Raw genomic sequence first — 16,729 nt, 5'->3', positions numbered from 1 at the left:
TATTTGTTACGTCCCTTTCGAATGCAATTTTCTTTATCTGCGTTATTTTACTCCGAATACAAACGGTAGAAATACTTCACCTCTCCAGAAATATGGGCTTATTTTATCGTTAAGACGAAGAGGCACAGGCTGATGATTCAATTGTACTGCGAAAAGAAAGTACTGTAAATGGTTGAGCAAGGTTGGAATGTGTATAGCCCAATGCTTTCAGGCTGCTGTACCAAAGCAAACTATTCCTAAGTAGGTAGATCTTGTATTTCAAATGTAATTGTGTTTATTTGTGGCTTAAGTAGCCACATTAAATGATTCGTTTTTATTTTTTGAGCAGGATTTTTGGTGAAACTTTAATGTAAAGTTTTTTCTCGTATTGCTTTTATGTTTTTCATAAGACTAGTGTAATTAAAATACAGTACTTTAGATATGTACTTCCTGATTAACATCTTCGTTTTGGATGGCTGACACCTTCATATGATACAAAATCAGGTATGTACTATGTTTTTCTGTTGTGCAATAATTTATTAAAATTCAAGAAAAGGACCCAGTTCACTGCCAGAGTCCATGTTAAGATATGGTAGTGTTGAAAGTGTTAAAGCATCTACGTAGTGGTATGTAAGCTAAATTTTACGACACTGTGGTCTAGTTTCTTCAAGAATGTTAAGTGTTAACACAGCTGTTAAGTAGACTTAACATACAATTGAACAAAATGGCCGCCTCACCAAGTACTGTTAACACTAACAAACTCTTAATACTTGTGCTAAATGAACATAACAGCTCGGTGTTAAACCTCTTAACAGCGCAAAAAATTTCAAAATAGTGGCACCTAGAAGCCGTAAGCTGTATTGCTGTATAAAGACTATCTATAAACTGAAGAAGGCAACGGAGGACCCATACTAAGAAAATACTTTTTACACTCGTAACAAGAAAGTTGTCTACAAAGATGCGTAATTACGAAACAAGGTGATAGAAAAAATTGGAAATAGTTTGTTCCCCACGGATTGAAACTTACCAGTGTATCCATATGCTTCAGATTCTTTATGTAAATGTAGTAACTGTAGGAGATTACAGTATGTTCGTGAGTACAAGATAAGAGTGTATAGAATTGTGCAGAGAGTTTCTGCGGCATTGGCAACGCATTACATTATTTCCCCCGCAGTAAAAGAATGCCTGCAAAATCATTCAAGACTTACATCAAATTGCACTCATATAAGAATATGTTGAATTTTGTGATATAACCACCCGTCCATTTATTTTTCAGGCACATACGCATACTTTCAAATTAAATCTATAATAGAGTTTGTCTCGTATTCATTATAATAACACTTAGCGGTATCCTCTAACCATAAACATATGTGAGAAATTACAATCTTATATATATAAAGCGCCTTGGCTGACTCACTGACATAAATGTTTACCCACTTCCGCATGAGCTAGAAACTTGAAGTTTGGCAGAGTGATAGCTATTAGCATGTAAACTAAGGAAAAATTCAAAAAGTTCAAATTTTTAATTTTTGCTCCACCTCCTTCTCCAAACCAAAATGGTGGTAGCTAGAAAATTAAAATTTGCGAAATTTCTAGCCCATAGCCTGTAGCCGATGGAAAAAATTCAAGATGTTCAAATATTTAATATTTTACCCTTGAAAAATATCGAAATATTCAGCCAAATTTAATGACGGTGCAGACCTTCGTTTCGAGGCTCTTTGTGGCTAAGCGGTAATTGCTATCAACAAACGGATTGCACTTCCTGCTTGTAAAATTAAGAGGTCTACAACTTTGGTCCTATCACTTTTTGTCATATCCCGACCCCTTCTATCTTAGATTAAGCTTCATTTTCCCAGTTTTGGTCAATTTTGTTCATTTTCCATATATTATTTTACTGATTCATACCCTAATAAGGTAGATAGAAGCACGAAATTCAGCAAGCTCCTTGGCATGACTGTTGGTCATATGCAAACTAAATATTATTTTAGCTGCCACACATGTATGGGAAAACGAACGGAATATGCGGAAACTGTGCTGCAATTTCAGCCTACTCTAAGTTTCTAAAGCAATCTAAGGTACAGCCGATGGAGATACGACAAAACGTCAAAGAACCAAAATTGTCGGTCGGTTCAATGTCGATATGTCTGCGAAGTTTCAAAACTGTGGCTGTCTGCTAAGTTGGTGAAATATATTTCAACTTGTGAAAAGCGTACTAAATTTCCCCCAGATCGAAACGTTTACTGCTATCTGTACTATTAATCGCCAATTTACGAGAAAACATTGTAGGACTAAACATATAGGCCACTAAAAGGGCGGTCCGGTGGCATAGTCCGTTTGTCGATGCGACATACCGTTTCGCCACGGTATTTTTTCGTAATGACCCCTTCCAATGCAGAGCAACGGGGGTTTGGGGGCGGAGCCCCCAACAAGCAACAGCGAGTTTCAATATATAAATATATTTCAATATAGCACTCCGAGCGCTGACGGATGCGTGTTATCGAAGTAACAAATGTTGGAAATGTGTTCGTGAAACAGGAGACTTTTAACAGAAGTGTTAAATTAATAACAATTGTTAGTTAACATTTGTTAAGTAAACTTTAACACAGAGTTGGATGAACCGAGCATGAGGTCCAGTTTTTTCAGCGACTGTTAAGTGTTCACACAGCTGTTAAGTAGACTTAACACACAATTTAACAAAATGGCCGTCTCATCAAGAATTAATTGTTAGCACTAACAGATTGTTAATACTTGAACATGGCTCCAGCCCTGTGTTAAACCTCTTTAACAATTGTTAACTTTTCGAAATGGTAGCAAGCTTTACTGCTGTATGAAGACTATAAGTTGAAGAAGGCAACGGGCGCCCCATACTAAGAAAAAATTGTTTTTAAAGTTGTCAAGAGGAATTTGTCTGCAAAGATACCTAGGCTACCAAAGCCATACTGAAGAAGGTACCTGAAGGAACTGAAAATAGGTTAATCTCCAGTTGCTTATAGTTGTTAGGTATTATGCTACAGACTTTTTTCATGTAATGGTAGGCGACTATGTTTATGAGTGCAAGACAACTGTGCAAAATGTTTCTGCTACCATTGCAGCATTGGCAACGCATTGAATTATTTTCCGCTCAGTAAAAAATGCCCAAAAAATCATTGAAGACTTATTATCACGTTTTCCCCGTGTTAGATTGCACTCATATAGGAAAATATTGAATGTTGTGTGATATAACAGTCCACTCTTTTGTTATTCAAGCACACTCGCATACTTTCAAATTAAATCTATAATAACGTTTGTCTGGTATTCATTATAATAAGAATTCTGTTGCCTCTTATACTGCATATGTTACGTCTTAGCTGTCTCCGCTAACCATAACCTATAATAATGCCAACCTTTGTGAAAAAAATACAATTCCAACGAGCCTGAACCTGCTGCCTCTCGAAGAGTGCCACGGAATTTGAAAAGTGGTACGAGGGCTCGAACGGGGTCCACTCGGTCTGGGAAGGTAACTGAATAGACGTGAGTTCGATTCCCACCTCGGCCATTCTCGAAGTCGTTTCCCACTTCTCCTCCAGGTAAATGCCGGGATGGTACCTAACTTAAGGCCACGGTCGCTTCCTTTCCTCTTCCTTGTCCATCCCTTCCAAATTTCCCATACTCTCACAAGGCCCCTGTTCAGCATAGCAGGTGAGGCGGCCTTTGCGAGGTACTGGTCCTCTTCCCCATTTGTATCCCCACCAAAAGTCTCTTGCTCCAGGACACTGCTCTTGTGGCGATAGAGGTGGGATCCCTCGCTGAGTCCGAGGGAAAACCAACCCTGCAGGGTAAACAGATTAAGAATGTTCTAGTTAAAGGAATAAAAACAATAAACTCTAATTAGTGGTATAAAATGCAGGGTGCTAAATAAGAGATATCGAAGCGTGAATTGCTACCGATTTTATTACTATACAGAGTGTACCAAAACTCGACGGCAAAAATTTAGGAATGGATCCCTCACATAGAGAGAAGAAAAAAAGGTTATGACAACATGGGTCCGGAAACATATTTACAGATTTGGACGTAGATCTTGATAGGTGGGGCTATCTTGTGACATGGCATGGGAATGTTGTGTGCTGGATCAGCGGCCATATTGTTGGACGCAGATCTTGATAGGTGGGGCTATCTTGTGACATGGCATGGGAATGTTGTGTGCTGGATCAGCTGCCATATTGTTTGACGCAGATCTTGATAGGCGGGGCTATCTTGTGACATGGCATGGGAATATTGTGTGCTGGATGAGCTGCCATGTTGTTGGACGTAATTCTTGGCAGGTGGGGATATCTTGAGACATGGCATGGGAATGTTGTGTGCTGGATTAGCTGCCATATTCTTGGACGTAGATCATGATAGCAATTGAGGCTTTCACGGCCGGCGTTACCAGTGCTGGATTAAGGTGTTTGGGGGCCCCGGGCTATTTAAAAATGTGGGGCCCCTTCTTCGTAACATCACGTAAGACTAGCATTCTGAAGTCGTTATAGAACTACTCCCACTTAAATTAATGAATAGGGAAGTGTTGAAATAGACTACAATTTTTCTCTATTTTTCATGTTAATATTTCATAATGCCAAAACATATTTTACATTTGTCTCATCATCACTATCAAATCGACATACAGAACAGAACTTACGTTTTTTGGCACCACTAGGATATTTTCTATCCATGTTACAAGAACATTATAATTATAACTTACGAATGGTTGAATAATCAGAGGTGAACTATAAGTTCTCTTCCTGATGCAAATATATAGTATAGCTTCTCCCTGTTCCCTCCCACTCACTTCCTAGACCTCTTCGCCCTTTCCCCCTCTGCCCGTACTCGCAAGCTGCCAGATTTAAATTTTCGTCAACAATAACCTTTACAATAATATTACAGTGCATAAGTAGCGAGGATTCGAGGACAGTAATTGATTCTAGCAGTGATGAAATACTAACGCGGACAGATGATAGGAAGGAAGGAAGAGTGCGTGTTCGATATTTTGCGAGCGTAAATACTCATATACATGCACGAAGGTGGAGCAGCAGGCCTTTTTTTAATACAATTTTAGGTTCGGCCAAGGGCCGGGCCCCTTGGCACGCGGGGCCCGGGGCTGCAGCCCATTTAGCCCCCACCTTAATCCGGCCCTGGGCGTTACAAATCATTTCAACTTTTTCCGGGCTTGTAGGCCGTGGTCCAGGAGCGAGTGAATGTCCCGACGTTTCACCGAAGACTGCGTTCGGCATTGTCAAGGGTTCCGACTGACTTCGAAAGCAGCAAAGCTCTGAGCTATACTGCTGTATGAAGACTATCTATAAGTTGAGGAAGGCAACGGGCACCCCATACTAAGGAAAATAGAGCTTTTAGAGTTGTCAAGAGGAAGTTTTCTGCGAAGATACCTAAGTTACCAAAGCCATAATGAAGAAGGTACCTGAAGGAACTGAAAAGAGGTTAGTCTCCAGTTGCTTATAGTTGTTAGATATTATACTACAGACTTTTTTCATATAATGGTAGGCGCCTATGTTTGAGTGCAAGACAACTGTGAGACAACTCTGAGAGCTTCGCTGCTTTCGAAGTCAGTCGGAACCCTTGACAATGCCGAACGCAGTCTTCGGTGAAACGTCGGGACATTCACTCGCTCCTGGACCACGGCCTACAAGCCCGGAAAACGCTGACATGATTTGTAGATCATGATGTTACAATTTCTTTCGATGGTAAAACTCCAGTGCTATTCACGCAAGTTTTATAAGGAGGTGATGTAGAATAAAGCATGCACAACTTGCGTGAACTGCCTTTTAGAGAAGAGATGTGTCCATTGCCATGGCCAGGGACCCACCAACCCAACCCAAGAAGTACGTTTACTTTTATAACCTAACGCCATTTTCCATTGCTGGACTGGCTACGCGCATTGCTATTGGCTGTCGTAAAATGCCTTGTTACGCCATTGCCATTAGTGTTAGAAGCACATACCGTTGCCAACCCGCGAAGTAAAAACGCATAAATAATAGAATTACATACGTATTGTATCAACAATGGACAGATGCACTGCCGTCTAGATCTGGAGGCGCTATCTGCCAAGTAAAACGTTGTAGGCTTTGCTACTGTCTATCATTATTAATTAAGCTTTTCACAACTAGCAAGAAGAAGGTATTTCATTTTCTGACCACTAACCCACATAGAAAGCGCTGGTGTAGTAAGGTGAGAAAAAAGTTTATTTTGGTCCAGGGCTCATTACCCTAACCAATCCAGACCAATGGTGTTTCCTCAAGTAACTAAGAGGCCTAAGGCCGCTTCGCGGTTCTAACCTTGGGGCTTACGCCCCCAGACCCCCCTTTGCTCACTGATGGTCTAGTTCCTAAATAGAGTGGTTGGCAGCATTGTGCTTTGCTCGATCACGTCATCGGCGAGAAATAAACATAGGACAGTCATACCGCGCATAGATGTTGGTGATGCAAGTGGTAACCATGGTACCAATGTCACGTGAACACCACTAGAGTTTTAATCTTCCGATTTACCATAACTCTTTATCTCCCTTGTGGGTGGAGTAAAAAGGATGCATTATCTGTACACCTGCATGTTGTAAGAGGCTACTAAGAGGGGAATAACCAAAGAATCTGTACTTACTGTTTCGTCTTCTACGCCCAAACACATATCCACGATTCCCTGTTTTTCCGTGTAGCGGAGAAATTTAGATATCGCTCACGATCCTGTTACTTATTCATTACTCCATAGAGTAAAACATCATCAGCAAAAAGCCTTACCTGTGATTCCATTTTCTTAAAATGGCTTTGGCTATTTTAATCCGTGTCTTGATTTTTAGATCAAGGTGGACTTTATCTGCAATGCAGCAACCGAGATATTTGAATTTGCCTATTGTTGGATTGGTCCATCACTGAGTTTTAAGGAAACAGTTTTGTTCTTTGTCTTTCTGAAAAAAATCATTAATTTTGTTTAAAATGTTCTATTTTAAGAAACAGATGGCGGTAAAAGCCAGATGTCGTCCTTTGATATGATCTGCCTTTTCCTCTGTGCATTATTTTTTAGTGATAAATGATAAGCTACTAAAACGTATCGATTGTCAGAGTAGCTTTCTGGGGAATTAATTAAGCGATTATGCAAAAGGTGTGAAATATTGTTTATAATTTAATAGTGCATATAGTGGGGGGGGGGGGCGGGTTAAATGCATGTGATCAGTGAGGTTGGTTTGGTTGTCTATTTTTTCCGATAATAAATAATAATTTCGTGTGGCTATTTCTAGCCGAGTGCAGCCCTTGTAAGGCAGACCCTCCGATGAGGGTGGGCGTCATCTGCCATGTGTAGGTAACTGCGTGTTATTGTGGTGGAGGATTGCAGGGATGTTGGGGACAGCACAAACATCCAGCCCCCGAGCCATTGGAATTAACCAATGAAGGTTAAAATACCCGACCCTGCCTGGAATCGAACCCGGGACCCTCTGAACCGAAGGCCAGTACGCTGACCATTCAGCCAACGAGTCGGACATTTTTTCCGATGTAAATTTTTATAGCTTCTTTAACCTTTTCCTTCGCAGTGCTTTTGTCGTGATACCGCACTCTCATGAACCGCACAGAGGTGTTCTGCTTCTACTGGATACTGTTACAAGTATGTGCTTCTCTCTGTTGACCGAGGTAGATATTATTCGAATAGCAGCGTTTCTCCCGCCTCCTGAGAGATTGTTCACATGAACTGCATGTGCTCTTACCTTGCTCTTATGCTGCTGTGAACGGAATTTTACACCATTTAAACTACTGATAATACATCTAATAAGTAGTATACGTTATCTGCATGTATCTTTTTTGTAAATACACTATAGAGGCCCAATGACTATAAAATTATTGAAACTATAATTTATTTTCGTAATAGTTTCTGCACATATTTTATTATTAATGAGGAACACCACGGGATAGTACAAGTTCCTGTGGTTAGTACCCTTATGTATGAAAACCATAGGTTTGCGTTGCCTGTCGTCGTCGTCAAGAGGTCATTTCATTCCCACCTCAATAGGGTGGGCGGGCCATCAGCTCAGCAAAGGAGCTCTTCGGCCGTATGTGAAGGTAATAATCAGAAAAAAGTGAAATGTAGAAGGCATGTGTCGTACACACCGAAAAGGGAGGATAGTAAGTGAATTGACGCAGGGAGACCGTGACAACAAGCCGGGACCCAGGGAGGAGCCGAAAAGCACCCGAACAAGCGAACCCCTGCAAACACCATAGGGAAGAGGGACGAGAAATTTATTGACAGAGCAAAGTATCTCGAGCGCGCATTACAGAAAAGGAAAAGTGTTACATAGACAGTGAGTGATACAAAAATGACAGAGAACTACGAAAGAGAGTGTTACAGAGTGTGCGGCGGGGCAGGTTGTGGGTACGGTGGGACATTAGTGAAAAGAGGACAAGAGGGGTAAGATTGGAGGAGGAGATAATAGAGAGTAGTGGTGATATTGGTGACGGAGGTGGCAAGTAGACGGAGAAGTTCTAGAAAGGAAAGAGGCGGTGGGCTGTAAGGTGGGTGCGCGTTGCCTGTGAATGGCGCCACAATGTGCGAAACACCATAGGTCTGCATTCCATGTGCGAATTACATTACCTGTGAGTAGTACCATACTATGTGGAATACCGCGAGTCTACGCTACTTTTAATTAGTACCGCAACATGACACATAGCATGGTTCTACTTTACTAGCGATGATAAGTACCATTATGAGGGGCCGATGACCTGGATTTTTGACCCCTTTAGACTGCAAGCATCATCGATTCAGTATTGTGCTATAGAAGCAGTCCCTTGGTCAGTAATACTATTGTTTTACGTCACTTTCTGGGACTGAGGCATTGCAGGTACGCTCCACTGATTGTTTTAAATTCATATCCATCCATTCATACTTCGTCCTCATGTTTTGAATTCTGGTCAGTAGAGGATTTTGGACTTTTATTTTGTCATTGCATTTCGTCTCATTTCGTACCATTAGTGGCCGATGACCTGGATGTTAGGCCCCTTTAAACAACAAGCATCATCATCATCATCATCGTCGTCGTCGCCGTCGCCGTCGTCGTCATCATCATCATCATCATCATCATCATCATCATCACCATCATCAACATTCAGTCCGACAAATAATAGTACCTAAATTTCAAGAAGGTAGCTGTATGATTTACACAAGGCAAATACAGATGAATACGATTACAGTAATGTGTAGGCCTATATCAAAATAAAAGCAGAAATATACAACATTAAATTAAGTGAGGGTGTGTATTTCCTTAATTCCTCATTAAACTTCAAAAACAGACTTAATTATGAATATCTTGACTGATCATTTACTTAGGTACGAGAACCTCCCATTACTGATACTTACAATGAGGTTAGTTTGTTGATGGTTATGTCTCGTGATTTCAATCTGTGACCAGTCAAGTCCCCCTATGGGTGGGTGCGGTAGAATAACACCCACGGTATCCCCATCATCATCTAGGTATTCTGCCTTATTGGCAGGTCTTGTCATGGGATGAACCTCTTCCACTATTGCCTGTCCTGCGCCAAGTTTTTCATGTCCAAATATTTATTTCCTTGGATATTGTCCAACATTTGATATTTTTTCCTTCCTCTTCCTAGTTTTCCTTTCACCATTCCTTCTTTCAGTAAACAGTCCCTCCTCAAACAATGTCCGATTCAGTTCATTTTTCTCCTTCTAATGATTTGTAACATACTTCGTTCTTCTCCAGCTCTTCGTAATACCTCTTCATTCCTTACCCGGTCTTCCCATTTCACTCGTTCTATTCTCCTCCATACCAACATCTCTAGTGCCTCCAATCTTCTCTCATCTTCCTTTCTCAATGTCCAAGTCTCTGCACCATACAGCGCTATGCTCCAAATGTAACACTTAGCAAGTCTTTTCCTCAAATCTTTGTTTAGTGGTCCACAAAGTAATTTTGATTTTTTCTTAAAGCCTTCTTTTGCTATGGCAATTCTTTTCTTAATTTCTGTCGTGCAATACATATCATCTCTGATCATACTTCCCAAATACTTGAAGTTACTGACTTGCTCTATTTCCACCCCCCCCCCCCATACTAATATGACAATTTCTACCTTTTCCTCCAATTATCGTACTTTTGGTCTTCTTCTTATTAATTCTCATTCCATATTCTTCTAGTTTCATGTTGAGTTTATCTAACATTTGTATCATTTCACGTTCGCTTTCTCCCATCACCACGGGGCCCTTAGCCGAGTCCTAGCATTGCTTCCACTTACTTGTGCCAGGCTCCTCATTTTCATCTATCCTTATCGACCTCTCTTGGTCAACTCTTGTTCTTTTCCGACCCCGACGGTATTATGTTTGGAGGCCTAGGGAGTCTTTCATTTTCACGCCCTTCGTGGCCCTTGTCTTCCTTTGGCTGATATCTTCATTTTTCGAAGTGTCGGATCCCTTCCATTTTCCCTCTGATTAATGTTATATAGAGGATGGTTGCCTAGTTATACTTCCTCTTAAAACAATAATCACCACCACCTGACCAGTCATGTTGGCAACAGCGATGAACCATTAAAAAAGAACGAGAATAGGGCGGTGATATTTGCCTTACGTGATGAGTGCTACAAAGAGGCCCAACACCTCAGGTTAACCAGCAATCTATATATGCATGTGAGGGATACATGGTAGCGTTGTACCAACTGCGGTTCAACAACCAAACAACAGCGCTCCTGGTAGTCGTGTCAAGCATGTGGTGTTACCTTGAGCCTGAGAGGTTTAATAAGTTACTTCGAAGAGCTCCATAAAAGAAATGAACAGGAAACTGTCTGTACATAGTTTGATCTGTGTTGAGTCAAACAGGTATTGAAGCCATTGCGGTAATAGGAGAACACCACATTATTTTTGTAGGTAAACAAGAATGCATTTTCATGTTTTCGTTAAAACTGCAATTTCTGGTATATAGCGTGTATGCCTTGTTTTCCCATAAATGAGCAACATATCAGCGTACTCGCCACTGGACTACATCGTGAGTGAATGAATACGTGCTGTAATGTGACCTGGTAAGTGTGCGTGTCTGTTTATTTATTTATTTATTTGTTATTTTATTGTTTTAAATATCCGATGAGCTAATTCACATATTGGGACAGTACATTATAAAGCTAAAGACAAATTAAATTGTTGATAATATAGAGATGATAAAAATGTATAATAATTTAAATCTAAAATATAAATTTTATTTTTAATGATACAATTGTGTTTAAAAGTTTATACAAACAGTACCATACAGCTCGAAATGAAACCTGATTATAAGTTCATCTAAACAGGCTAAATCCAAGAGTATAACATTTTGTCCATAAATGTTTCTCAATATTCCTTTTGAATTTCTTTTTCTTCTTTCCGATGATGTCTGCTAACGACCACGTGCCAATTTCAGTTCAATTATAGGGCTTACATACTTTGTTGTTTTCTCTTCCGTTCCTTCCAATATTCTTTCAATCTTTCACTATGCTGTTTCTTTTAGTCCTCGGACCACTTCGTACCAGGTTTCTTGTTCAGTCTTCCTTGGAATCCTTCCATACTTACTACCCTCTTTCTAAAAATCTTTCTCTGCATAGTTTCTTCTTATCTTATATTATTTTTTCTAAATATTTCTTGATTTCTTTAATCCAGCTAGTTGTTGCCTTTTTCTAGCAAAGGTACTTGAAAATCCTTTTTGTTAATCTGGAATCATCCATTCTGTAAATATGTCCAAAAAATTGCAATCTCCTTTTTCCTTATCGTTTCTGTTATGCTTTCTGTGTTCCTGTATATATCATCATTAGACCTTAATATCCATACTTCTGTTGTTTTAACAGGGCCTAAGATTTTTCTCATGATTCTCCTTTCTAGTACTTCAAGTTTATCTAATATACAGTTTAGTACCGGGCATTCACTTGCATGTAGGCATTCCGGTTTCACCACTGTAGTGTAGTGCCTTATTTTAGGACATTTAGATAGACACTTTTTATTATTAAAATCTTTGTGTTACCACATGCTCTTTCCGTCTTGTGTACCCTTTCTTCTACTGCAGATTTGTGTAAACAATATTCTTGAATTATTTTTCCCAGATCTTTGAATTTCGTTACTCTTTCCACTGGACCAATATCTGTTGCCAAAAATTTTGGAGCATTCTTGATGTTTGTAATACATTTTGTTTTTTTCCTACGGAGATTCTAAAACCTGTCTTGTTGACTATTTCTTCCAAGAGATTGTCTTGTGTTGTTGCACTTGTTAGGCTTCCTGATAATATAGCAACATCGTCTGCAAATGCTAGGCTTTATTTCAATGAATTTGTTTTACCTTCCCAAAGTTACCGGCAAAATGTTACGTTCTTTAAGCTTTACATTTCAAATTCTTACAATTTTCTCTAGAACACACTTGAATAGAAGGTGGTGACAAACCATCACCTTGCCGTATCCCTGTATTTATCTTTGAAATTGTTGAATTTATTGAAATTCTGACAAGCTTTTAACGAGTCTGGAATGGAATGAAATACTATTATAGCCCTTAATACACCATTAGTTCCATACTTCACAGTACTCACTCTAAGGACATGTAAGTTTCCAGACTGCTGTGTTGCATGATCATGAATTGATGAATTACAGATGAATTTGAGTTTAATTTTTCTCCGAGCCAAACTATGTTTAATTTTGAAGGTAAGTGATATCAAAGAGTATACAATAGATAACCTAACAGGAGGAATGCCTGTTGATGAGTATAGTATTTGTCTGGACATTAGGTAAGGTAAGGGAGGTCCGAACCTCCGCAGAGGTGTTCCTGAGCTGGAGTTTACGTGCGGTAGAGTGGCCAGTTCCTTTCCGCTCCTTCATTCCCTTACCCCCCACCAACAGCGCGTGGCAACCCATCCAACTCCTGACCACGCCCAATGTTGCTTAACTTCGGAGATCTCACGGGATCCGGTGTTTCAACACGGCTACGGCCGTTGGCTGTCTGGACATTAAGAATGGAAAATTATAAAGGGCTCTGAGTGCTTTATTTTGAAGAATTTGAAGTTCTGCTATTTGAACTTTGGTACAGCAAATCCATACCTGTTTATTAAATAAATCTCCAATTAAACGATTCCCATATTTTTGTGCATAAAAGGTTTAATTTTCTCCAAGTAGTGTTGGCATGGTTTTCCTAGGCCGCATTACAACTGCAGCTGTAGGGCGTAATAAAAGGATTGTTGCTGTAATTTAATTAAGATGCAATGATTAAAAATTAAAATTATTGTCCACAGGGCCGCCACGAAGCTGGTACGTTTGTACCCTCAACTCCCGCGGTGGAAATGGGACGAGACCGAACAGCGGTGGGATGAAATTGAAGAAGTAGACTATGAGTGGCAAGAAATCTTCTCCCGAGCAACGTTTGTCCTCTATTCTACGTATGCGTGGGGCTTCCCTCTCACCTTGCTGGCCGTGGTAATGCTCCTAGGTCTCAAACCGGCCATACCTACGTCGTACATCAAGTCGCCCACGGGGAACACCCACTGCTGGTTCAGCTGTAAGTTGTACACCTAACATTCATGTCAACCGATCTTAAAAATCTTCATAAGACATTTACCTAGTGCAGCAACAGATAGTATAACTGTAGAAAGACAACATTTAAATAGCAGGAATTGCAATAAGCTGTACAGATTGGCATCGAAATCAGTGCGTGTGGTGGTAAAACATTTTGGTGATACACTGACTGACAGAGCAAATGCAACACCAAGGAGGAGTGGTTCGAAAGGGATGAAAGTTGGGGAAAAAACAGAGACGGCACGGATGAATAATTGATGTTTATTTCAAACCGATATGCAGGTTACACAATGCGCACGGCATCGACTCAGTAGGATGTAGGACCACCGCGAGCAGCGATGCACGCAGAAACACGTCGAGGTACAGAGTCAATAAGAGTGCGGATGGTGTCCTGAGGGATGGTTCTCCATTCTCTGTCAACCATTTGCCACAGTTGGTCGTCCGTACGAGGCTGGGGCAGAGTTTGCAAACGGCGTCCAATGAGATCCCACACGTGTTCGATTGGTGAGAGATCCGGAGAGTACGCTGGCCACGGAAGCATTTGTACACCTCGTAGAGCCTGTTGGGAGATGCGAGCAGTGTGTGGGCGGGCATTATCCTGCTGAAACAGAGCATTGGGCAGCCCCTGAAGGTACGGGAGTGCCACCGGCCGCAGCACATGCTGCACGTAGCGGTGGGCATTTAACGTGCCTTGAATACGCACTAGAGGTGACGTGGAATCATACGCAATAGCGCCCCAAACCATGATGCCGCGTTGTCTAGCGGTAGGGCGCTCCACAGTTACTGCCGGATTTGACCTTTCTCCACGCCGACGCCACACTCGTCTGCGGTGACTATCACTGACAGAACAGAAGCGTGACTCATCGGAGAACACGACGTTCCGCCATTCCCTCATCCAAGTCGCTCTAGCCCGGCACCATGCCAGGAGTGCACGTCTATGCTGTGGAGTCAATGGTAGTCTTCTGAGCGGGCGCCGGGAGTGCAGGCCTCCTTCAACCAATCGACGGGAAATTGTTCTGGTCGATATTGGAACAGCCAGGGTGTCTTGCACATGCTGAAGAATGGCGGTTGACGTGGCGTGCGGGGCTGCCACCGCTTGGCGGCGGATGCGCCGATCCTCGCGTGCTGACGTCACTCGGGCTGCGCCTGGACCCCTCGCACGTGCCACATGTCCCTGCGCCAACCATCTTCGCCACAGGTGCTGCACCGTGGACACATCCCTATGGGTATCGGCTGCGATTTGACGAAGCGACCAACCTGCCCTTCTCAGCCCGATCACCATACCCCTCGTAAAGTCGTCTGTCTGCTGGAAATGCCTCCGTTGACGGCGGCCTGGCATTCTTAGCTATACACGTGTCCTGTGGCACACGACAACACGTTCTACAATGACTGTCGGCTGAGAAATCACGGTACGAAGTGGGCCATTCGCCAACGCCGTGTCCCATTTATCGTTCGCTACGTGCGCAGCACAGCGGCGCATTTCACATCATGAGCATACCTCAGTGACGTGCGTCTACCCTGCAATTGGCATAAAGTTGTGACCACTCCTTCTTGGTGTTGCATTTGCTCTGTCAGTCAGTGTACATTATTGTTATTATTGTCCTTTCACCCTCTTTGGGGTACGATAGATCTATCAATGGTTAGTAAGTCGTGTTTTCCTGTCCTCCCATTACTTTTTTCATTCTTTCAGATCTTGCCTTCCTCTCTTCTTCAGAAATTCTGTGTAGTCGTTTGGGCTTCACCCTGTCCTGAAACCTCTTTATTTTATCTTTGGTTATTTTCTTTGCAGATCCATCTACAAGCATCTCTTCTGTAATTTGGAATTCTCGTAGGTCCTTCTCAGTTTCCTTAAACCAGTTCGGTTTGGTTTTCTTATTACGGAAATAGTCGAAGATTCTTTTAGTTATCCTTTTTGGATTCATTCTTAGGATGTAGCCATAGAAGTCAATTCTCCTTTTCCTTATTGTGTCGGAAATCCTTTCTGATTTCCTATACAGGGTTTCATTGCTGATGTGTGAAAGTTCGTTATTATGGAATTTGGGGCCTAGAATTTTTCGTAGTATTTTCCTTTCCTTTATCTCCAACTTTTCCATTGGACCATGCGTAGTTATAGATATAGCTATTATTATTATTATGATTATTATTATTATTATTATTATTATTATTATTATTATTATTATTAATCTGCTTACCCCCCAGGGTTGGTTTTTCCCTCGGACTTAGCAAGGGATCCCACCTCTACCGCCTCAAGGGCAGTGTCCTGGAGCGTGAGACATTGGGTCGGGGATACAACTGGAGAGAATGACCAGTACCTCGCCCAGGCGGCCTCACCTGCTATGATGAACAGGGGCTTTGGTGGGGGATGGGAAGATTGGAAGGGATAGACAAGGAAGAGGGAAGGAAGCGGCTCTGGCCTTAAGTTAGGTACCATCCAGACATTTGCCTGGAGGAGAAGTGGGAAACCACGGAAAACCACTTCCAGGATGGCAGAGGTGGGAATCGAACACACCTCTACTCAGTTGACCTCCCGAGGCTGAATGGACCCCGTTCCAGCCCTCGTACCATTTTTCAAATTTTGTGGCAGAGCCGGGAATCGAACCCGGGCCTCCGGGAGTGGCAGCTAATCACACTAACCACTACACCACAGAGGCGGACATGTATTATTATTATTATTATTATTATTATTATTATTATTATTATTATTATTATTATTATTATTATTATTATATGATTCTCCTAAATTCTTCGTTATGATGCATTATAGTTTCATAAAAAACGTAACTTAAGTTGTACTTTCTCCTTAATAATAATAATAATAATAATAATAATAATAATAATAATCTATATATTAAGAGTTTACTAAAAGTCCGACTCATTGTCTGAATGGTCAGCGTTGAGACCTTCGGTTCAGAGGGTTCCGGGTTCGATTCCCGACCGGGTTGGGGATTTTAATCGTGTCTGATTAATTGTTCTGGCTCGGAATCTGGGTGTTTGTGTTTGTCCCAACACTTTCCTCTTCATATTCAGACAACACACTACACTACCAACCACCACAGAAACACGCAATAGTGATTACATCCCTCCATATAGGGTTAGCGTCAGGAAGGGCATCCGGCCGTAGAACAGGGCTACAACAACATGTTTACTAAAAACAGCTTTGGCAAATCTTTCCGTCCGATCTACCGGTCCGATTTGCTTCGTTGTTGTTCTATTCTTTC

General features: G+C 41.4%; 1 protein-coding gene across 1 annotated transcript in view; it reads left to right on the top strand.

The window, feature by feature from the left end:
• Positions 1-16,729, top strand: part of LOC136882006 (G-protein coupled receptor Mth2) — a 224,162-nt gene that overhangs the window by 190,891 nt on the left and 16,542 nt on the right. The window contains exon 5 of the mRNA XM_067154495.2: positions 13,232-13,494. Coding sequence (XP_067010596.1) covers positions 13,232-13,494 — 263 coding nt within the window. The remainder of the gene's footprint in view (positions 1-13,231; positions 13,495-16,729) is intronic.

The sequence above is a fragment of the Anabrus simplex genome, chromosome 10 (assembly GCF_040414725.1).
Source record: "Anabrus simplex isolate iqAnaSimp1 chromosome 10, ASM4041472v1, whole genome shotgun sequence".
NCBI lineage: Eukaryota > Metazoa > Arthropoda > Insecta > Orthoptera > Tettigoniidae > Anabrus > Anabrus simplex.
The sequence above is the reverse complement of the archived record's forward strand: the minus strand, read 5'-3'. Positions and strand labels throughout refer to the sequence as shown.